Genomic DNA, 24,508 nt, shown 5'->3' with positions numbered 1-24,508 from the left:
TTTCAGTATTTGAAATGTAAGATGAATATTTACATATGAAAGTATTCTTTATTAAAACATGCTGTTGGTTTGGTTTGTTTTTTACCCAATGAGAGCCTGCTATTGCCGCTGATGACGAAAGGCGCCACTTTCGTAATTGACGTCTGCTTGACACAAGATAGAATGGTTGAATCAAGAGGATTTTGCAACGATAAGGCATTGCATTTTTTAAGGTTTATGAGAAATCCTTCTGTATTTTGGTGCCAGATAAAGTTTGCGAATTGATAACGCGTGGTAACATCTTGAAAGCAGAATCACTCCGAGCCAGCTGTTTGGTGAATCTAATGTGTCCAGAAAACGAAACAAGCGAAAATTAAGAAAGTTTCATCATCACTGAAAAAGTATACAGCAGGCCAACATTAACAAGAATTTAAACGTTGAGAACCATAATGATAAAATAGCTATATTTGGTATACATTGTTTCCCATAAGCATCTGTCAACAACGAAAGAAAGTGACATCACAACTTGAAAAAAATAGTGCTATGGGTTTGTGACAACTGCAACAAATAATTAATAAAAATGCATTGCCTCACGCACTTTTTGTTACATTTGTCTGGTGATCCATAGGCCGTGTGTAGTATTTAATCAAGTGTTTCATTTACGCACAGGAAATTTTTATTGCATTGTACTCAGTGTATGGATCTAGATATGTATTGATATGATTGATACATCATGCACAATAAAATCAACAGAAATAACAATGGATCTGGTGATTTGATGGAATACTGTGGTCTGTGGATAAGCTTTTCACAACCTAGGAACGTGATGGAATTCAGGTGGAAACTTTTACCTGGATTTTTTCCCAGCTCTTTCTTTACTCTACCACACCAGTTTTTTCTTAGTGACTTTGGAAAGCCATTTCTTTAAAAAACAAAAACAAAAAAACAACAACTAAACATATGCAGTTGCTGTGATAAACAAGTCACACATTATTGTAAAAAACAAAAAAAAAAACCCAACTTAGTGCTTCTTTCCTTAAAAAGTGGTCAGTTTGGGAGGCTGTTACATGATTATATGCATTTCTAGGATTAATTGGGCATAAGCATCTTCGATATATGAACTATTCTCTGTCCTTCACACTGAGATGCTGTTTTTTAAAAGATAGTTTACATACTAAACAATGTGACATCTAATTCTAAAATAAATGTTTTTATAATTTGTGTTCATATTTAAACGAAACAAGAATAATTCTGCAAATCATGTACCAGCATAAAATGTGCCAAGCGTTTGAAGTACATAATTTTCTTTCACACTTATTTGGAAAAGAAAGTCATTTTCTCAGGCAAGTTCCTTGTTTGAGGAAATGTGTCCAATGTAGGTTTTCACTGTCAATTTTCATGTCTACAAAGATCTATAAGTTGATGTAAAACAGTAAATGTTTAGGTTTTTTAATTTTTTTTTATTTTTTTTTTTATTCTTCTTTTTTCTTAGTACTTTCAACTGTCTACTTGAGATCAGAGCAGCAGCAACTGAGGATGACAAGCCCTGAGAATTCTGCTGGAGACATCGTGGTGATAAGAGCCAGACGCACCGAGCCTCTGGATGCTCCAGATGTTCGCAGGCTGGCTCAGCCCTGGACAGAGAAGCTGTTTGGGAGGGTGAATGTTGTTGATATCATGTGAGCTTCTCAACATTTTTTGACCAGTTTAGTCAATGAGGACTGAAACTATTTATGTGACATTTTGTTGTTTTGACATAAACATATACATGTATATATAATTATATATATATTTTTTTTTCTTTTCTGTTTATTCTTTTTATTGCTAAGAATAACAGTAATCAATGAATATTCTCTGTCTGTCCGCCCCTCCCCCCCCACCTCCCGAACCCCCCTGGCCCCCCTCCCCAGCCCCCCTCTCTCTCTCTACTAATACTGAATAAAAACATGCTTTAATTGTTTTTTTTAGTATTGTGTAGTGTACACCCTATTCAGGGCAGAGACTGGATGTAAAAAAAAGCACACCAGTGCTTATATATATCCTCGAAATAAAAAATTGTGTCTTGTGTTGTCTTCTCTCTCTCTCTCTCTCTCTCTCTCTCTCTCTCTCTCTCTCTCTCTCTCTCTCTCTCTCTCTCTCTCTCTCTGTCTTATACTCACAGTGAAGTGTTTATATTTGACCTTGTTTTTCTTTTTCTTTTCTTTTTTTAATTTTTTATATACATTAATGCCAGCATCAAAAGTAATTTTGTGTTTAGATTGTTGTTTTCTGTTCAACTTTGATATTGATCTAAATTGTTTAAATTTTATATGTTGTGTCAGTCAGTGAGAGGTTTAGATTGCTGTTTTCTCTAAATATTTATCTGAGATGTTTGAATTCCACGTTCTGTTGTGTGTCTGTCAGTGTTGTTTTCTGCAAATATTTATCTGTGATGATTGAATTCCATGCTTTGTTGTATCTGTTAACTTAATGAGAGGTTTATTTAGTTGTTTTCTGTAAATATTTATCTTTGATTTTTTAATTCCATGCTCTGAGAGTCTGTCATGTGTGTCAGTGAGAGGTTTATTTAGTTATTTTCTGTAAATATATATCTGTGATGTTTGAAATTCATGTTCTGTTGTGTCTGTCTGTGAGTTCATTTTAATTCCATGTTCTGTTGTGTGCATGTCACTATTGACGTATTGTCAGTGGGGGTTAGGGGGTGCACGGGAGGGGTAGTACCTCTAGAGGGGGGGCTTGTCACGCTCTTCCGGGAGTGTTTCGTCCTCTGTTGGTCCCCACCGGCACCCAGCTCTCACTTATGGGTCCTAGAAGCTGCTAGCATGCGGCAGCGCCTAACCCCCGGGCAACAGCTTTGACAGGCTGGCTAAACTAGGTGAGGGTAGCCGACGGGTCTCAAACCCTTGGTGAGTTAGGGCTTGTCTACCCAAGCAGGTAGGGCTTGTCTACCCGGTCAGGTCAGGTCATTAGATCTGCTACTGGTAACCTGTAATCCAGTACAACCTGTTCAGGGTCGGGTTGCCGACGACTAAACCGGCACTCCCACCACTCCCTTCTGGGACTGGTGAGGCGGGTGGCTAGACACCCTTATGGAGATCCATAAAAGGGCGTCGGCTCAGGAGAGCCACCGACGGCCATCTAGCTCCACCGTGCTGTGTGCATGCCACACGCAGTTGGCCCCCGGGGTGTGTCTACCCATGCATGCGAAGTCTGGATCCGGCAGAATCTGCGGAAGAAACCTATCGGTTCAACGGAGAGGAAGGCGGTTACAGCAACGCACTGTGGAGTGCAGAGAGCAAGATGAGACACCGAAAGGATATCTTGGTCATCCACTGCATCCGTGCTCATCCTCCAGTCGTCTCGACTTAGTCTTGCCACTGGAAATTGGTGGACCCGGACGAGAGAGTGAGGTCGACGTTGCGCAACTCCTCTTCACTTTAAACAAACTCATCGCGCAAGTCATCAGTCATCCAAAATGACCTTTCATCCTTCATCATTTCATCACCCCCAAGTCCTGTGGCGACAGGCGAGCGACGAAACGACAGGTGTGGGTACACTGGCAGTCGCAGCCGCAGACCTGCACGCAGGCGGCTCAGGCCATAGGGTCGTTCTTCGTCGACAGGAGCAGCGATGGAGCTCGGCAGCCGTCTGAGCGTCTGAGCAGCCCTCTTTAGGAATGCACTGCTCACCTCCCTGGCATGAGGAAGGGGCTAGAAAAGGTGCCCTAAAAATTGCCTGCTCCATATCACCCTGGCCAGCATACCGCGGCTGGCGGGGACCCTACATCAGCGGTCGAAACAAAGAGAAAGAAAAGAAAAAAGCAAGGATCGTTCCTCTCACCATTGGTGCTTGGAACATAAGGACTCTCCTGGACAGAGATAACGCGGACAGACCCCAAAGGAGAACAGCACTAGTTGCATCCGAACTCGCCAGATACAATATCGACATCGCAGCCTTGAGTGAGACTCGGCTTGCAGGCGAAGGCGAGCTCTGTGAACGGGGATCTGGTTACACCTTCTTCTGGAGTGGACGAGGAAGCGAAGAGCGACGTGAGGCTGGTGTTGGTTTTGCAGTAAAAACAGCACTTGTCAGCAAGCTAGCTGGAATCCCAAAGGGAGTCAACGATAGGCTTATGACCATGAAACTCCCACTGGCATCTGGCCAGAAGCACCTCACCATTGTCAGTGCCTACGCCCCAACCATGACCAACCCGGATGAAGTGAAGGCGAAGTTCTACGAGGACCTTCACTCTGTCATTGCTGCCATCCCTAAAGCAGACAAGCTCATCATTCTTGGGGACTTCAATGCTAGAGTTGGCTCTGACTACATCTCCTGGGATGGAGTGATTGGAAAGCACGGTGTGGGCCACTGCAACCCAAATGGATTGCTTTTGCTTCAGACATGTGCAGAGCACGAACTGCTGATAACCAACACAGTTTTCTGCCTCCCTACCCGTAACAGGACGTCATGGATGCACCCTCGCTCAAAGCATTGGCATCTCATCGATTATGTCATCGTCAGGAAAAGGGATAGGCAAGATGTACGTGTAACAAAGACCATGTGCGGCGCCGAGTGTTGGACAGACCATCGCCTTGTAGTCTCGAAGCTGAATATTCGAATCCAGCCCAAGAGACGCCCCCAAGGCCAGAAGGCTCCAAAACGGCTCAACATCGCTAAGCTGAAAAACATCACCATCAAACAGTCCTTTGTGGAGCTGCTGGAAGATCGTCTGGAATCCGCCTCTCTGAACAACCAGAATGTGGAGTCTGACTGGAGGACCCTGCGTGAGCTGATCTATAGTACAGCTTCAGAGACCCTGGGACCCATGATCAGAAAGCACAAAGACTGGTTTGATGAAAACTGTGATGAAATCAAGCAGCTTCTGGATGAGAAACGCCGTCTGCATCAAGCCCACCTGAGCAACCCAAAATCCACATCAAAAAAGGATGCGTACAATGCCATCCGCAGGACTGTTCAGCAAAAGTTACGCCAGATGCAGGATAAGTGGCTGAGTGACAAAGCTGATGAGATCCAGGGATATGCTGACAGGCACGATATGAAGAGGTTCTATGATGCCTTAAAAGAAGTCTACGGCCCCACATCCTCAGGATCATCCCCCCTCCTCAGTGCAGATGGGAATACCTTGATCACCGAGAAGGAGAACATTCTCGAACGATGGGCTGAGCACTTCAACAGTGTCTTAAATCGCCCTTCCTCCATAAATGATGAAGCCATAGACCGTCTCCCACAAGTCCCCACCAACGAAGCACTGGACGATCTGCCAACACTTCTTGAGACCCAGAAAGCAATCCGTCTGCTATCCAGTGGCAAAGCACCTGGCTCAGACTCCATACCAGCAGAGGTCTACAAGGATGGAGGCACTGTGCTGACTGAGAAGCTTCATCAGCTGTACTCACTCATGTGGAAAGAAGAGACGATCCCCCAGGATTTCAAAGATGCATCTATCATTCACTTGTACAAGCGAAAGGGGAACCGGCAAGCCTGTGATAACCATCGGGGCATTTCCTTGCTCTCCATCGCAGGCAAGATACTTGCCAGGATCCTACTAAACCGCCTCACAGCACACCTTGACCAAGGTCATTTGCCTGAGAGCCAATGTGGATTCCGGAAAGAGCGCGGAACCACGGACATGGTGTTTGCTGCAAGGCAGCTGCAAGAGAAATGTCAGGAGCAAAATGCTGATCTGTTCTCCACCTATGTCGACCTCACTAAGGCCTTTGACACCGTGAGTAGAGAGGGACTGTGGAAGATCATGGCCAAGTACGGATGCCCTCGGAAATTTATTTCCTTGGTCAGCCAATTCCATGAAGGCATGCAGGCTCGAGTCCAGGACAATGGCGAAACATCTGCTCCTTTTGCTGTCACAAATGGTGTCAAGCAAGGCTGCGTCCTGGCTCCAACGCTGTTCAGCCTCATGTTCTCTGCAATGCTTACTGATGCCTTCAGAGATGGCGATGTTGGAATCGGCCTAAAGTACCGAACAGATGGCAAGCTGTTTAACCTCAGAAGGCTTCAAGCAAAAACGAAGGTCATGACAGACATCATCAGAGACTTTTTGTTTGCTGATGACTGTGCCCTCAACGCTGGATCTGAAGCTGACATGCAACTCAGCGTCGACAAGTTTGCCACTGCCAGCAGGAACTTCGGCCTTACCATCAGCACGAGGAAAACTGAAGTTCTCCATCAGCCAGCCCCAGGGAAACCCTACGTTGAGCCCAACATCACAGTCAACGGTCAGAGACTCAGTGCGGTGGAGCGGTTCACATACCTTGGCAGCACACTGTCACGAAATGCGACCATCGACGATGAAGTGAATGTCAGGATTGCAAGAGCAAGTGCAACTTTTGGTAGACTCAGTGCAAATGTCTGGAACAGAAGAGGCATTAGTCTTGAGACCAAGCTAAAGGTCTACAGAGCAGTAGTTCTCCCCACACTACTGTACAGCTGCGAAACTTGGACAGTGTACCAACGACATGCCAAGAAGCTGAACCACTTCCACACAACATGCCTCAGGAAGCTACTGAACATCAAGTGGCAAGACAGGACCCCAGACACAGAGGTGCTCGCAAAAGCCACCCTTCCCAGCATCTTCACCATCCTGATGCAGTCCCAGCTTCGCTGGGCTGGACACGTGGCACGCATGCCAGACCATCGGCTGCCCAAAAGGCTCTTCTATGGCGAGCTGCAACAAGGGAAGAGATCACACGGAGGTCAGAAGAAGCGCTTCAGAGATACTCTGAAAGTCTCTCTGAAAGCGTTTGATATCAACCCTGACTCCTGGGAGGAATCTGCAGTGGACCGTAACAAATGGCGCGCTGCTGTGCACAAAGGCGCCAAGTTGTGCGAGGCCAACAGGACTGCTGCAGCTGTTCAGAAGAGGCAGGCCAGAAAGTCACGGGCAAACAAGCTCCCTGACAATGATATGCCTGTCTTTGTCTGCCCCAACTGTCAGCGAACATTTCGTGCGCAGATTGGACTATTCAGCCATCTGCGCACTCACAGATAGACTCATGAGCATCCTTCCCCCCACCCCACCACCACCCTCCCCCCATCCCCAATCTGGATGACATCGATGGTCATCATCGATCTCGATGGACACACCACCACCACCCAAGCATGTGAAGACTTGATCTGGCAGACTCTGCGGAAGAAACCTTCATGGTTCAACGGAGAGAAAGGCGGTTGCAGCAGAGCACTGTGGAGTGCTGAGGGCAGGATGAGGCACATAGGACATCCTGGTCATCCACTGCATCCGTTTCCATCTCCAGTCGTCTTGACCTCATCTTGCCACTGGATACAGACGGTCTCGGACAAGAGAGTGAGGTCGACGGTGCACAACTCCTCCTCACTATAAACAAAGTCATCGCGCAAGTCATCAGTCATTCTTCATCCTATACCATCATTTTCCCCAAGCCCTGTGGCGACAGGTGAGCGACGAAGTGACAGGTGTGGGTACACTGGCAGTCGTAGCCACGGACCTGCACACAGGCGGCTCAGGCCATAGGGTCGTTTTTCACCAACTGGAGCAGTGGTGGAGATCGGCAGCCCCCTGAGTGACTGAGCAGCCCTCTTCAGGACAGCACTGCTCACCTCCATGGCATGAGGAAGGGGCTAGAAAAGGTGCCCTAAACATTGCCTGCTCCACACCACCCTAGTCAGCATACCGCGGCTTACGGGGACCCTACTCAAGCGGTCGACACACAAAGGAAAGAAAGAAGAAAACAAGGAGCACCCCATTGACCATTGCCACGTGGAACGTGCGTACGCTTCTGGACAGTGGCGACTCGGACAGACCACAGAGACGCACAGCACTAATTGCGAGTGAACTAGCTAGGTACAACATCGACATCGCTGCCTTAAGTGAGACCAGACTGGCAGAAGAAGGCGAACTGTGTGAGCAAGGCGCAGGCTACACCTTTTGGAGTGGTCGCGGACCTGAAGAGAGACGTGAGGCTGGAGTTGGTTTTGCAGTGAAGACAACCCTCGTTGGCAAGCTGGCTGGCCCCCTGAAAGGAGTGAACGATGGCCTGATGACGATAAAACTCCCTTTATGCCACGGTAAGAAGTTTACCACCACTGTCAGCGCCTACGCGCCCACCATGACCAACCCGGATGAGATCAAGGACAAGTTCTACGAGGACCTGAACGCTGTCATCACCACTGTTCCCAACGCAGACAAGCTCATCATTCTTGGTGACTTAAACGCGAGAGTTGGCTGTGACAGCACCTCCTGGGAAGGTGTGATTGGGAAGCATGGGGTTGGCAACTGTAACAGCAATGGTCAACTACTTCTCCAGACATGTGCCGAGCACGACCTTCTTATCACAAACACCGTCTTCTGCCTCCCTACCCATAACAGGACGTCATGGATGCATCCTCGCTCTGGGCATTGGCATCTCATCGACTTTGTCATCGTCAGGAAGAGGGACAGGCAGGACGTACGAGTCACGAGGGCAATGTGCGGCGCCGAGTGCTGGACAGACCACCGCCTTATCGTCTCCAAACTCAACCTCCGCATCCAGCCCAAGAGACGGCCTCAGTGCATGAAAGCACCCAAACGCCTGAATGTCAACAAGCTGGAGCTAGGTAACATCAAGCAGAGCTTTGCTGACACCCTGGAGGAACGCCTTGAGTCCACTGTGCTGGACAACCAGAATGTGGAGGCAGCATGGGGCGCACTGCATGAGACGGTGTACAACACTGTCATGGAGTGCCTGGGGCCTTCTGACAGGAAGCACAAAGACTGGTTTGATGAGAACTGCACTGAGATCAAGCAGCTGCTGGAAGACAAACGCCAAGCCTACAGAGCCCACATTGAAGATCCCAAGTCACAGTCAAAGAAAGATATACTGAAGAGTGCACACAGCACCATCCAGCTGAAGCTGCAGCAGATACAGGATTCCTGGTTAATCAACAAAGCTGATGAGATCCAGGGCTTTGCAGACAAAAACGACATGAAGAACTTCTATAACGGTCTGAAAGAAGTCTTCGGTCCCACCACCTCCGGATCTGCTCCACTCCTCAGTGCTGATGGTTCTACCCTAATCACTGACAAGGACGGGATCCTTGAGAGATGGGCTGAACACTTTGACAGCGTACTGAACCACCCTTCCACCATCAATGATGAAGCCATCTACCGACTCCCCCAGGTGCCAGTCAGTGAGTCGTTGGATGCCATTCCAACTTTGGAGAAGACCCAGAAAGCTATCCGTCTGCTATCCAATGCCAAAGCCCCTGGCTCAGACTCTATTCCAGCTCTATTCCAGCTGAGGTCTACAAAGAAGGTGGTATGGCGCTGACTGAGAAGATTCATCAGCTATTCCAGCTCATCTGGCAGCATGCATGAGGCAGTTCCACAGGACTTCAAAGACGCTTCCATCATACACCTGTACAAGCGCAAAGGAAATCGTCAGGCCTCTGACAACCATCATGGAATATCCCTGCTGTCCGTTGCAGGCAAGACTCTGGCCAGAGTGCTACTCAACCGTCTCATAGCGCACCTTGAGCAAGGTCTCCTACCAGAGAGCCAGTGTGGCTTCTGGGAAGAACGCGGGACTATCGACATGGTGTTTGCTGCCAGGCAGCTCCAGGAGAAGTATCAGGAACAGAACGCCGACCTTTACTCCACCTATGTCAATTTGACCAAGACCTTGGATACTGTTAGCAGAGATGGCCTTTTAGAGAATCATGGCGAAGTACGGATGTCCCAGAAAGTTCATCACCATCATACAGCAACTACACGATGGGATGCGGGCCTGAGTCCAAGACAATGGAGAGACTTCAGAACCATTTCCTGTCTCCAACGGAGTCAAGCAAGGGTGTGTTCTTGCCCCCACCCTGTTCAGTCTCATGTTTTCAGCCATGCTGACAGATGCCTTCAGAGACGCTGACGTAGGCATTGGCATCAGGTACCGCACAGATGGCTCACTCTTCAACCTCAGGAGGCTTCAAGCAAAAACCAAGGTGAGGACAGACACCGTCAACGACTACCTGTTTGCTGATGACTGCGCTCTCAACGCTGCCTCCGAAGCTGACATGCAACACAGCGTCAACAAGTTCTCTGCTGCCTGTGACAACTTTGGCCTCACAATCAGCACAAAGAAGACTGAGGTGATGCACCAGCCAGTTCCAGGAAAGCCTTACGTTGAACCAAACATCTTCATCAACGGGCAACAACTGAATGCGGTGGATAAGTTCACATACCTGGGCAGTACACTCTCGCACCGTTGTCATCGACGACGAGGTGAATGCCAGATTCGCCAAAGCCAGCGCTGCCTTCAGCAGACTCCATAAGAACATTTGGAACAGGAGAGGCACCACCCTGGAGAGGAAGCTCAAAGTATACAAGGCCATAGTTCTCACCACACTGCTCTATGGATGTGAATCATGGACGGTCTACAAACGCCATGCCAAAAAGCTGAACCACTTCCACACCACCAGCCTCAGAAAACTTCTCGGCATAAAGTGGCAAGAGAAGATCCCTGACACAGAGGTACTCACTCGTGCAAACTTGCCCAGCATCTACACCATCTTGATGCAGGCCCAGCTGCGCTGGGCAGGCCATGTAGTTCGCATGCCAGACCACCGGCTCCCCAAAAAACTGCTGTACGGCGAACTCCAACATGGCAAGCGCTCCCATGGAGGCCAAAAGAAGCGCTTTAAAGACACTCTGAAAGCTTCTCTGAAGGCCTTCAACATCAGCCACGACACATGGGAGCTGAATGCAATGGACAGACCAAAGTGGCGTTCAGCTGTCCACAAAGGCACCAAATCCTGTGAGGCCAACAGAATCGCTGCAGCAGAGCAACGCAGACAGGCCAGGAAAAGCAGTGCCAGCAAGTCCCCGACAGCCGCCACCATCCCCTGTCCACACTGTGTCAGAACCTTCCGGGCGCGGATTGGCCTGACCAGTCATCTGCGCACCCACAGAGCCCAACCCACCCACCCCAGGATGACTAGATGGTGCTCTTCGATCCCCGACGGACGAACCACAATTGTCAGTGAGACTGAGAGGTTTAGTTTGTTTTCTGTAAATATTTATCTGTGATATTTGAATTCTGTGCTCTGTCATGTCTGTCAGTGAGAGGTTTATTCAGTTGTTTTCTGTAAATATTTATCTGTTATGTTTGAATTCTGTGCTCTGTCATGTCTGTCAGTGAGAGGTTTATTCAGTTGTTTTCTGTAAATATTTATCTGTGATGTTTGAATTCCGTGCTCTATCGTGTCTGTCAGTGAGAGGTTTATTCAGTTGTTTTCTGTAAATGTTTATCTGTGATGTTTGAATTCTGTGCTCTGTCATGTCTGTCAGTGAGAGGTTTATTCAGTTGTTTTCTGTAAATATTTATCTGTTATGTTTGAATTCCGTGCTCTGTCATGTCTGTCAGTGAGAGGTTTATTCAGTTGTTTTCTGTAAATGTTTATCTGTTATGTTTGAATTCCGTGCTCTGTCATGTCTGTCAGTGAGAGGTTTATTCAGTTGTTTTCTGTAAATAATTATCTGTTATGTTTGAATTCCGTGCTCTATCGTGTCTGTCAGTGAGAGGTTTATTCAGTTGTTTTCTGTAAATGTTTATCTGTTATGTTTGAATTCCGTGCTCTATCGTGTCTGTCAGTGAGAGGTTTATTCAGTTGTTTTCTGTAAATGTTTATCTGTGATGTTTGAATTCCGTGCTCTGTCATGTCTGTCAGTGAGAGGTTTATTCAGTTGTTTTCTGTAAATGTTTATCTGTGATGTTTGAATTCCGTGCTCTGTCATGTCTGTCAGTGAGAGGTTTATTCAGTTGTTTTCTGTAAATGTTTATCTGTTATGTTTGAATTCCGTGCTCTGTCATGTCTGTCAGTGAGAGGTTTATTCAGTTGTTTTCTGTAAATAATTATCTGTTATGTTTGAATTCCGTGCTCTATCGTGTCTGTCAGTGAGAGGTTTATTCAGTTGTTTTCTGTAAATGTTTATCTGTTATGTTTGAATTCCGTGCTCTATCGTGTCTGTCAGTGAGAGGTTTATTCAGTTGTTTTCTGTAAATGTTTATCTGTGATGTTTGAATTCCGTGCTCTGTCATGTCTGTCAGTGAGAGGTTTATTCAGTTGTTTTCTGTAAATGTTTATCTGTGATGTTTGAATTCCGTGCTCTGTCATGTCTGTCAGTGAGAGGTTTATTCAGTTGTTTTCTGTAAATGTTTATCTGTGATGTTTGAATTCCGTGCTCTGTCATGTCTGTCAGTGAGAAGGCAGTTCTGGCAGTCACCCTGATCAACGAACAGGAGGAGACCATGGGACATGCAGCGTTGTATGATTACCCCAACATTTCAGAGGTCAAACCGTCGGAGTGGGAACACTGGCTGAGCAGTTTCTATGATGGCTTTGAGTACACGGCGCTGAACTCCCTCTTTGTGCACTACTTTGTTGCTGTCCCGGAGCACGCTCAGCTGTGTGCCTGGGAGATTGTCAACACTGCTTTCAATGTTGTTACTGACTTGCTCTTCATCTTCTTGGTGGTGTCTCGAGGACACTTACCTGGTGAGATACCTGAGTACTTAAAAAAGTATGAGAGAATAATCATTTTGGAAAGATAGTGGATTCAAAGACACCTATCTCATGATGATTAAAAAATGTTTTTAAAATGTGAGAAGAGGCGGCTCATATGAAAATGATAATAGATTCAGAGACACTTATTATGATGATTTAAAAAAATAAAGAAGGAATAGGAATACATATTTTCTCATAAATAGATATTTATATGTGAAAAAACTTTTCCTGGGATGTAGACATTTTTAATGGAAAAGCCTGAGTTCTTTTTCATAATGACAGAAGAAACTTCCTACATCAGACAGTCATAATCATATCTATCAGAAGACATTTATACACCAGGGCTGAGTTGCATAAGCAATGTTAGCATACTTAGGAAAATTCTTAATGCTGAGCAAGCCCAGTGCTTCTAAGATTGCTTATAAATGCAACCAATTCCTGGTCCTCGACAAGCTAGGGGACCTGTTTGATTGCAGCTCAGTTTCCAGGTGTCAGAGCATTTAGACAGATCCATATACACTATACTGCATCTGCTGGGGTTTGGGGGTGAACCCAACATAACCAAATGTGCTAATCAGGCCTTGTATAATAAGGTTGGTGTAAAACATTACATAAAAATGAATTAAAATGATCACAAAATAAACAAATTGCAGCTAAAGTAAGCATTGGGCATTCCATCCTCAAAGGATTTTAGTGAGCGCTGCAAACCATTTTGTAATGTTATCGATTGAGAAAAATGACAGCAAATAGAGCTTTTTTAAAAGGCTGATTTAATTTTTTTAAATCATTAATTATTTTAAAAACACATCCTTTGGACACAGAATTTTTCAAATTATTGTTTTACTTTCTGGACATATTCTTGCATATTGTTGAAACTGTTCAAGATATTGTTTTAATGTCTGAAGGTACCTCAATCTACTGATTACTGTTAAGTTATTGTTTCTATATCTGTGTAGATTCCTTGATGTACTGATCACTGTTCAAGTTTTTGTTGTTGTTGTTGTTTTAAATCTCTGTAGGTTCCTCAGTCTGCTGATCACTGTTCAGGTTATTGTTATTTTTTTCTCTGTGTAGATTCTTCAATCTGCTGATCACTGTTCAAGTTATTGGGTTGTTGGTTTTCCATTATGTCTATAGATTCCTCAGTGTACTGATCACTGTTCAAGTTATTATTGTTTAATCTCTGTGTAGATTCCACAATGTACTGATCACTATCCAAGTTATTGGGGTTTTTTTCTCTCTGTGTAGATTCCTCGATTGCTAGTGTCTTTGAACCTTTGGTACCGTCAAGGCCTTTACAAACACCCCACTCTGTGTACGTGTGCCATCGCCAGAATCATGTTCCTTTACTTGACATTCGCAAAGCCAGGTATGTGGACATCTGACAAAGACACTTAATGAAGGCAATCATTGTTTACAAAAAAAAACAACAACACACACACACGCACCAAAAATATCAAAAGTTGCATATGATATTTTCGGCCATGTTTATCATAGTGGAATCTATATTTTAAGTGTACATCCTGTAAAGTATTACTCTTGGCAATATTTGTTAAACAGTTATGTTTGCTTGCTTGAGATTCTGGTAATGATTGTGTCCATCACGGGAAATGAACTTAACTGGTATATTACATTTCTTTGTTGTTGTTTTTATAATGAGACACTAAAAGCAACCTGTTGAATTTGCGCCATGAATACACATCCAGCTGACTCAGAAAGCACAGCTCAGAGTCGCCAATAGAGCAACAAAGCATCAAGCATTATTTTCATATGTGTTGGATGTAAAATTATTTATCAGTTTGTAATAAGGGAGCTAGAGTCACACACTCACTCAAAGAGCAATGCACACGCATGCACGCACGCACAGATATATATATATATACAGAGAGAGAAAGAGATAGATGAATATGTGTTTGTGTGTAGTTTGACATGCCTACTTTTGAAGATGATCGAGAATTTTGTTCTTCATTTTTTTCAAATTGTAAGATATGAGTGATGAAAGTATCTCATTTTTTCATTGAATCTGAGTGCTAAGGTAAAAAGCTATCTTCCTTGCATGCAAATCTGTTGATGTTAACAGTAAATCTTACTTTGTTGTAATGATTAGGGTGCAAGATCATGATGATGTGATGGAAGTCTTTGGTCACCGGACGGACAGTCTGAAGGAGATATATGGAGAGTACTTCTTGGCGGAGCTGGTTGATGCTCAGGATGAGCACATGTATTGCCTTGTTGCTGAGGTCTGTTGTTATCATAGCCTTGTTGCTGATGTCTGTTGTTGTCATTGCCTTGTTGCTGAGGTCTGTTGTTATGCGCAGTGCCTTGTTGCTGAGGTCTGTTGTTATGTACAATCCTTTGTTGTTGAGGTCTGTTGTTATATGCATTGCCTTGTTGCTGAGGTCTGTTGTTACGTTCAGTGCCTTGTTGCTGAGGTCTGTTGTTATGTGCAATGCCTTGCTGAGGTATGTTGTTATGTACATTGCATTGTTGCTGAGGTCTGTTGTTACGTACAATCCTTTGTTGCTGAGGTCTGTTGTTATATGCATTGCCTTGTTGCTGAGGTCTGTTGTTACGTTTAGTGCCTTGTTGCTGAGGTCTGTTGTTATCATTGCCTTGTTGCTGAGGTCTGTTGTTATGTATGTCCTTGTTACTGAGGTCTGTTTTATGTACAATGCCTTGTTGCTGAGGTCTGTTGTTATGTATTGCCTTGTTACTGAGGTCTGTTGTTATGTACAATGCCTTGTTTCTGGGGTCTGTTGTTATGTTCAATGCCTTGTTGCTAAGGTCTGTTGTTACGTACATTGCCTTGTTGCTGAGGTCTGTTGTTATGTACATTGCCTTGTAGCTAAGGTCTGTTGTTATGTGCAATGCCTTGCTGAGGTATGTTGTTATGTACATTGCATTGTTGCTGAGGTCTGTTGTTATGTACAGTCCTTTGTTGCTGAGGTCTGTTGTTATATGCATTGCCTTGTTGCTGAGGTCTGTTGTTACGTTTAGTGCCTTGTTGCTGAGGTCTGTTGTTATCATTGCCTTGTTGAGGTCTGTTGTTATGTGCAATGCCTTGTTGCTGAGGTCTGTTGTTATGTGCAATGCCTTGTTGCTGAGGTCTGTTGTTATGTGCAGTGCCTTGTTGCTGAGGTCTGTTGTTATGTGCAGTGCCTTGTTGCTGAGGTCTGTTGTTATGTGCAATGCCTTGTTGCTGAGGTCTGTTGTTATGTACATTGCCTTGTTGCTGATGTCTGTTGTTATGTGCAATGCCTTGTTGCTGAGGTCTGTTATGCACTGACAGCACATGCATTGCCTTGTGTTGAGGTCTGTAATGTACTTACATCACATGCATTGCCTTGTTGCTGAGGTCTGTTATGTACTGACATCACCTGTGTTGTTCATGGGAAATTTATATTGTGTCTCTTTTATATCAACACAGCACTGCAACAAGATGTTGTGAACTTATGTTAGATATTTATTATTGAACATGCATACTTTACTAGTATGTGTAGTGTATAATATGCTATCAATATACAGCTTTGCAGCTGAAAAGATCTTTGTCCAATTTTTATTTAATGTTGTTGCTGTTGTTTGTTGTTGTTGTTGTTTTTTTAATTGGGTTGAAAATGATTTTAGTTCTATTCAAATGGAAAGGTGGAAGTGGGGAGCATCTCCTTGAAGGGAAAGTCTTTGTGGTTGACCCTATTTTGTGACACAAGTACTACTTGAAAATTCTTAACAGGAGATTTTAGATTTTAAAAAAATGTTCCAAGGTCATTGAAAAAAAAAAAGGAACTGCACAGTTTTTGTTAGTTGTCCCAAGTTGTTTTTGTCTTCTTTTTTGTGTATTTATGTTTGTTAAAGCAAGAGATCACAGACTGTTTTTGCTTGAATCCCAATGTATATGTGTTTTTCATAGCTGCACACATATACAGTGTACTATGGTAACTGACCGTGATAGGCCAAAATGCAAGGGTCATGGGTTACAGAGACACTCAGACAGATAGGAGCAGAAGCAACATGGAGAAATTCAGTGTCTCTGGCAAGGGCGTGTGTCTGAGTGCATGCATTCCTTCCTTGACTGAGCCAGGCAGTTTGCAGACTGGATATGACAAGAAGTGTGTTTCAGATTTTTGTCTTATTTACACACATGCATGCCTGCACACATGATAGAAAACAAGTCATACAGGTTAGGATCCAATCAAGTTAGCAAACTATTGTGATTATTGTTTCATGTTTCATTGTCTTTTAAATTCTGTAAATGCTGCTTCAAGTAGATTGGCATTATCAGGCTATAAGGATCTCTTTAAAAGGCCAGCATGGCTCAATGCTCTGCTTATATCAGAGACTGACTTAAGCTTCCAGTTGGGCCAAACAGTAAAGTGAGATGTGTGATCAATGGTTTCTCCACTGCAGTGGGAATTCAGCTCCTCTTGACTGAGAGAGTGGGGATGTAACTTGGGCAAGACACTTTCCACTATAATCAAATACTAGCCCAGATATTCTGGACAGTTGCCTCCTCTGCTGTTCTGATGGTCATGGTCAGACATGACTGACTACACATTCATGCATGGGCCAGGGATTAAGAGTCTGGTGAAATGCACAGATGTGGTGGTTAAAACTGATGGGAAACAAGTGATCATCTGAGTTTCTACTCACCATCATCTGATGAATCCTCAGGGAAGTTAACAGACTCCAAAAGAGTAAAAACTCTGATCATGTAGGTATATGGAATGCCCAGGCATTACATCATATTCCAACTGTATCTTACGGATTCTTTTTTTTCCTGTCACCTGAAAGAGTGTATGTATATGGGGATCTAATTTTACACTATCGGCGATTGCCCCTTTCCTTTTGTGAATGACAGAATACTGATTTTATTTTTTTTTTTTTTATTATGAAGATGAGTTGCATTATATTCTTGTTTGTTGAAAAAAGAAAAAGAAAAAAAAAGAAATGATATTGTCATATTCGTTTGTTTTTCAGGTTGATGGGCTAGCCAAGGGATTCATGAGCATCAGTGACGATGTGAACTTCAATTTGTTAAATGACTGCTTTGAGCTGGCACCTTTCCATGGCCTTCGCAAGCCTCACCCAGATGATGTCATCTATCCTCCAGGTCAGACACTGTCTGTTTCAAGGAGTATTGGAAGATTTTGTTTTGTTTTTTTTGTATCTTTTCACTCTTACTTACAAAAAATCCACTTGGCAATCATTCCATTGAGAACTCATGGCAATAAATCATTTGAATAAGAAATTGGGCAACTAATCTTTCAAATAAGAACTCATGACAGCAAATCATTCAGATTAGAACTAATCACAACAAATCATTCAAATAAGAACTAACAGCAACAAATCATTCAAATAAAAACAAACAGCAACAAATCATTCAAATAAGAACCCATATAAACAAAACGTTTTGATTGAAATATGTACATATACAAGCAGGAAAGAAAAGGGGTGACAGATGTGTCAACATGGTCTCCCATGAGAGAGCAGTGCAAATTTCACAATGAGGAATCTGTTTTATACCATATGATGTGATTCAATGAAATGAAATGCTATACAATACAACACAGTTTAACATTATTTTCAACAGACAAAGAAATGAAGCTGCCAAAGGTCCTTCAAAGACTAAACAGTGCTCAGTTGGTTGATTCTCCCGTCTCTTTGCTGGTCAGACCAGATTGTTATTCAGGAGATGTGACCATATCCATAACTGAGGTATCTGCAGTATCCTTCTTTGGAAGTTGGGTGACTGGGAAGAAAGAATGACATGACAATGGATTTGGGTGTTGGCTCATGACTGTGTGTACTGTTTTGTACTTGAAAAAACATGTCATAACTGTGTCAGTGAATGATTAATCTGGAGTACATCTGTTTCTTTGTCTTTGTTGGTGCACCTTTTTATGTATTCATTATTTGCTGGAATGTAGCATGATGACATCATGAACAGCATATGTAAATTCAGAAATGGGTCCGTCAACTTTTGCACCTTATGTATGTTATCATTCATTATCAGTTGTTGAGTTCCTGATGTGAAGAGATTGCTGGTAATTTATATTTTATTTCTATATCCAGTTTCATGCCACATGTTACTGTTTATTCCAGGGATTGGATTTGTCTGAAACAACTCGCTTTAAGCCAGTTTACTTTGGAGGACTCAATGCATTCAGCATCCAGCTGTTTGCTGTTGATGAAAAATATGAGACAAGGTAATCTGTTTTCCCAGTTCCACTCTTCTTAGCAGAGTGTTCTCTTTTTGTGTGTAAGGATCATCACATGTTTGTGGATAAATGTGGAAATGATTGGACTGATAAACTTCCTTTGTGTACATGTATCTGTCACCCAAACATGCACACATTTTCACACAAGTGCCTACACACACACACACACACACACACACACATTTACACACACAGACACACACACACACACACACACACACATACTCACACACATTAATATTACATTTGTGATTGACCAAGTCCTGTGTCTCATGTTGCTATATCTTTATCATTACCACTAGCTTGTTGTTCAGGATGAAATGATGAGTATAAGGTGTGAGCACACCAGCTGACAACCAGACATGTGCTGCAACCAGCACTGGACGTGTGTTACCAGCTCTGGACAAAGTTCTGTGCACCAGCAGCTATCATTGCATTTCTTGGTTTGTGTGCTGGCCTAAACTTCTTGTCACCACTATATAATGAACTGTTAAGGAATTGACTTTGAAGACTTACATGTTGTTGTGTGTAGTTACAGGACAGAGGGGACATGCCCTTCATTGTTATCAGTGAGGTGGTTATATTCAAATGTACATGTAATTTGAAATTCTCTCTTTGAAATCAGTTTGACCAAACTGTCATTCAGAACCATTTGAAATAACGCTTTTTCTCATGAGTCCTGTGACTAATCTCTGAGTCGTGCGACATCTCAGATAATATTGAGCCAGACCCCATAGTATCAGACTATGTTCACTGTTATTTATGAGCAATTTGATATCCCAACTGCTGGAGGGCCAACAAACTTTTTTCTAAATGGTGAAAACAGTGGTGTGGTAACTGATGCAAGCATAGACATTCATCAGTTCGCTGTACACCCCACATACGCAGCAAACACAAGTGTGGCAGCACAGCCAGCCTTCCTCTGACAGACATCCATTCTCGAGGCCACTGTAAAGTTAAAGAACTTCTGCAAAGTTTATTTTTCATTTTCTAATTTTTTAAAGGAGAAATCAGAGTGTGTGTGTGTGTGTGTTCAAGTTCTGCAAATACACAGGGCTGTCTCGGCATCCATGGAAGACTTTCTTTTCTTTTTTCTCTATCTTTTTCTTTTTTTTTCTTCTTCCATTATCATTTTCGCCCTTCCTTTCTGTTATCTTTTGCCTGTATTTTGTGTTTGTCTATATTTTCTTTTTATTTTCCTTTTTCATTTCCTTGTAATCTATCTTCTCGTTGGCATTATTCAGCATTTTCAAGGTAATGCAACACACAAGAAAAAACACACAATGGCCCCGCACACGATTACAGCATCTGAAACAGAAAACTGGGTTCTCTCTCTCTCTCTTTCTCTGTCTCTCTCTCTCCCCCTCTGTCTCTCTTTCTCTCTCTCTCTGGCGTGTGCGCATGTGCAGTTCTCAGTTAAAATTTCTGAGAAACGTTTCTGGAGAGCTTTGTCAAGAAATAACTGCTTTTTCATCGTAAAAAAATAATATACTACTGGCTGGGGAGGAATAGATAAAAAGTTTCACAGATATGAACATATAACTATAAATAGTTTGGATATTTGTGAAGTATGGATCTGATGCGGCTAAGATTGGTAGCTGGCACAAGCCAGCCCAACATTTTTTATCAGTTTGCAAAATATTAATTTTTTGATGGTTTGCAAAATATTAATTTTTTGATGGTGAGGAGAGCAAACAATATACCTTTGAATCAACATATGCAGTATGCATCATCAAACTGCCGCAATTCCATCATTAATACAAAGGAAATAAATCATAAAATTGAATAGGAAGTTCCTGAAAATTGGTTTTTATGTGGAATGCTGTTCAAGTTTTGGAACTGTGGTTACAGTTTATCAAAGTTGGAAAGTGGTGGGGGAGATAGGAAAAGCTTGAAACTTTCGATAGATCTAAATTATGATTGAAAAACAGTGAAATGTCAGTTGATGTGAGCTGCTGAATTGTTTTGTTTCCAGCCCATTTCTCCCCTCCCCCATCAAACATCCCTTTTCCCTCCCCCCTCTCCACACACTGTGTTTGTGTTTCATTTCTGTTATTTTTTAATCAGCAGGGATCACATGTGAACAATGAAGGTTTTGGCTTTTGTTGAAAGTTCTTTTTTCAAATATTCTACTCCCCTGACAAGTCTTTTTCACTTTTCTTCCAGATCTTGTGACTTCCTGCACACTGCATTTCAGCTGTTTCCTAACTATGACTTCTGCATCATCTCCATTCAACACCTGGTGCCAGAATTTCCTCTGATTCAGAACTTTGTGGTCAGTTACTTTTCTGTACTCGGCTTGTATCAGAGATTGACATAAGCTTTACAGCTGGGCCAACAGTAGAGTTAGAGCTTTATGCTCAACGGTTTCTTCACTGCATTGAAATTCATTTAAAGCTTAGCCTTTTGTTAAGAACTGTGACTCGCAAACTTGGAGGCAAGTATGCACTGGCTCTCAGACAAGTTAGTGCTGCAGCCCTTGGGGCTAGTTGGCCTTTGGTGTGGACCATCCCAACACCGATTTTCCTAAAGCCCTTTTGGCTGAGAGAGTGGGACAAGACAGTCTCCACTAAAATCAAATCGTATCCCGGATGGCCAGGACAGCAGTTGCCTACTCTGCTGTTTTGATGGTCATAGTTGGACACAACTGACTATCATATATAGAAAGGAAGGTAGCAAGAGACTGAGAGTGCAAGGCGTGGGGGGGTGGGGGGGTACTTATATCTGTGAAAAGTGTGTGAATACTGAAATAGACCATAACGAAAACAATGAATGATTGTGTGATGAGTATGTGATTGATTAACTTAGTTAGGTAAATGATTTCATGACAATTATTTCAGAAAAAAAAATCTGTATTTGAAGAAAGATCTATTGGTATGGTTTTGTTTCTGCATAAACATTACAATGTTGAATAATGTCGGTCTTTCTGTTTGTCTCTCACTGTGTTGCTGTCATGTTCTATATCTCTATTTCCCCCTCTGTACTGTCTTCTATCTGTCTGTCTCTGTTTCTCTCTCTTTCTCTGTGTGTGTGTGTGTGTGTCTTTCTCCCCTCTCCCTGTTTCTTATGGTGAACATGCACAGCTGTGAAGTTTCTCATGTTACATTGTTGCAGAGAGTAACACCTCGCTGTCCCAGCACACTGCCTCAAGAGCTGTACATTTTTCACCGGTCTGGCATTCTCAAGTCAGTATCGATTTTTGCTGCTTGGGTAGAGAGGTGGGAATGTATTTGCAGCAACATAATTAGTTATTTTGTGACTCGCAGCTCAGACATATGTCTGGAGGTGGAGAAAAAAAGCCTATTCCATTAATCTGTTGGCTGCCAGGGAAACATTACTCCTGCTGCATGACCTCTTGCAGGAAATTGTCAGTGAAACTGGGTATGGTATAACAGTGAAATTTCTACAGGCTACTTTTTTTTTTTTTTTCTGATCAGAAGTATATAAGCCATAATTTTTTTTAAGGGAAATTGACTGAGCTTTCTCCCCCCCAAAAATGGAGTATGACTGCCTGCCTGGCGGGGTAAAAACAGTCATGCACGTAAAACCCCACTCATGTACATATGAGTGAAAGTGGGAGTTGCAGCCCTCAAACGATGAAGAAGGAGACTGAACTTTCTATTGAAAGCATGTTTCAAAACTATGGGAGGTACAGATTATGATTTGTTGCTGAGCGGATTGAGCACAAAACAATATTTCAGCTATATCACACACACACACATACACATGTACGCACATGCATGCATGCACACACGCACGCACGCACACACACACACACACACACACACACACACACACACACACACTTACACACCCCAATGTCATCTGCCATGTTTGTGCATGCACACTTCGTGGGCTGATTCAGCTGGTAGTTGACTGATGCGTTTTACCACATATCACATCATTTTCCTGATTGGGACAGTCTTCATGCTTTTTGATGATTGCATCAGAGACTTCTGGGGTGGATGACAGTCACAATGTTCTTTCTTTTTCTGGATGATTTAAAAATGATTTGATAATAAACCATTCAACCTTGGAGAGTTTACAGCCTCAGCAGGCTTTCCTGCCCTTTTGATGCAGTTAAGATTAGAAAATACACTCTATATCGACCAGTTCTTCCATCAGATTGACTCATGCTGGCAAAGCCAGAATACTGTACAAACTTGTTCTGTTTTCTTGCGGTTTATACATAAGTAGGAACATGGAAACCTGTTTTGATGAAACAAATTTGATGCCTTAGTGATGCTCAGGCGCAGGGGTGAATAAGTTAAAAAAGAAGAAAGAAAAAAGAAATTTGTGAAAAGCAGTAAAACTGTTTATTTTTTTTAGTTCAGGGTGTTGAAAGTATGAAGTAGTGAATGTATAAAAAGACCTTTAAAGTTAGATTTTTCATTGTGTTTTATGAAATTTCAAATGATGAAATCATTTGTGTCTCTTGACTGATTCTTTTGAACCTGTCACAGGAGTTAAGTCCATAGATAGATAACTGTAGCAGTTCTTGAAGCCTTCTAGAAACTGCTCAAAATTATTGTCTCTATTACAGAATCCCTACTTCCGGTGGCAGCAAATGCTGCTGTATGCATGATAAATAAATTTGTAGAACATTCTGCAAAACATATTTCAAACTGGCGTTAAAAACCTCTTTAAAAAGTGTACATTTCTTTTTATGTCTTTTTTTTTCTGGGTACAAGTGTAAATGCATGCGCATGTGTGCATGCCTGTGTGTATGGGTGCTTGCTGTTTGATGTAGTGGCCTGTATTGTTCTTGAGGACTTCTTTTATACTCTGTTTTTGAGGGCTCTGTTTACACTCTGTAAAGAGAGTGTAAACAAAGCCCTTACAGTTACATTTTCCTTTTTTGACAGGGTTGTGTTGTTTTTGTTGGTGATGTTTTACACCATCTCTGGGTCTCTTCTTCTTCTTAGTTTGTGGACTGTGACTCCCACATTCACTCGTTTGCTAGAATGGGCTTTTACATGTATGAACGTTTTTACCCCTGCAATGCAGGCAGCCATACTGTTATCTGGATGGGGTGGGGTGTGCATGCCAGGTATGTTCTTGTCTCCATAATCCACCAAAGGCTGACAAAGATTACATGATCTTTAACATGCGTATCTGATCTGCATAGATGTACATATGAAGGGGATTCAGGCACTAGCAGGTCAGCACATCTATTGACCTGGGAGATAGGAAAACTCTCTGCCCTGTATCCACCAGGCGCCGTGACTGGGATTTGAATCCAGGGCCCTCAGATTGAAAGTCCAGCACTTTAGCCACTTGGCTGTTCAGGCCTGTCATCTCTGGATCTCAGCATATGGTTTTCCTGTCCATTCTGCAGTGTTGTCAATCCATTTCTTTTTTTTTTCTTCTATCTTTAAGTTTGAAGTTAAGGTTGAACATGTCAACATTTTCAGGAACTTTGCAGTGCGCACAGCATGCAGCAAGGATTACAGCAGTGTGGAGATGCTTGTGAAGGACATTCAGCTGAAGAACAACCTTCTGCAGGATCTGACCCAGTTCAACATAGCCCGCAGAGACCCTGTCAGTGCTGGTGCACTTTCACCTTCACTTTCTCAAGGAGGCCTCATGGCATTCGAACAAATCAATATACACTACACCACATCTGTTAGGCAGATGTCTGACAAGCAACATGATTCAGTGTGCTAGTCAGGTCTCCAGTGCATGTGTGTGTATGTATGTATGTATGAATGTATATCTCTCTCTCCCTCTCTCTCTCTCTCTCTCTCTCTCTCTCTCTATATATATAT

General features: G+C 43.1%; 1 protein-coding gene and 1 pseudogene across 1 annotated transcript in view; both read left to right on the top strand.

Moving 5' to 3' along the window:
* Window positions 1-1,493: 1,493 nt before the first annotated feature.
* Window positions 1,494-24,508, top strand: part of LOC143281412 (cilia- and flagella-associated protein 61-like) — a 24,308-nt gene continuing 1,293 nt past the window's right edge. The window contains exons 1-10 of the mRNA XM_076586622.1: window positions 1,494-1,658; window positions 12,221-12,516; window positions 13,774-13,894; window positions 14,633-14,765; window positions 17,500-17,632; window positions 18,113-18,237; window positions 18,625-18,728; window positions 20,907-21,015; window positions 21,855-21,925; window positions 24,155-24,281. Of these exons, the coding sequence (XP_076442737.1) occupies window positions 1,516-1,658; window positions 12,221-12,516; window positions 13,774-13,894; window positions 14,633-14,765; window positions 17,500-17,632; window positions 18,113-18,237; window positions 18,625-18,728; window positions 20,907-21,015; window positions 21,855-21,925; window positions 24,155-24,281 (1,362 nt within the window). The 5' untranslated portion in view covers window positions 1,494-1,515. The remainder of the gene's footprint in view (window positions 1,659-12,220; window positions 12,517-13,773; window positions 13,895-14,632; window positions 14,766-17,499; window positions 17,633-18,112; window positions 18,238-18,624; window positions 18,729-20,906; window positions 21,016-21,854; window positions 21,926-24,154; window positions 24,282-24,508) is intronic.
* LOC143281353 (uncharacterized) lies at window positions 14,829-16,465 on the top strand (annotated as a pseudogene).

The sequence above is a fragment of the Babylonia areolata genome, chromosome 4 (assembly GCF_041734735.1).
Source record: "Babylonia areolata isolate BAREFJ2019XMU chromosome 4, ASM4173473v1, whole genome shotgun sequence".
NCBI lineage: Eukaryota > Metazoa > Mollusca > Gastropoda > Neogastropoda > Buccinidae > Babylonia > Babylonia areolata.
This window is presented reverse-complemented; position numbering and strand designations above follow the sequence as displayed.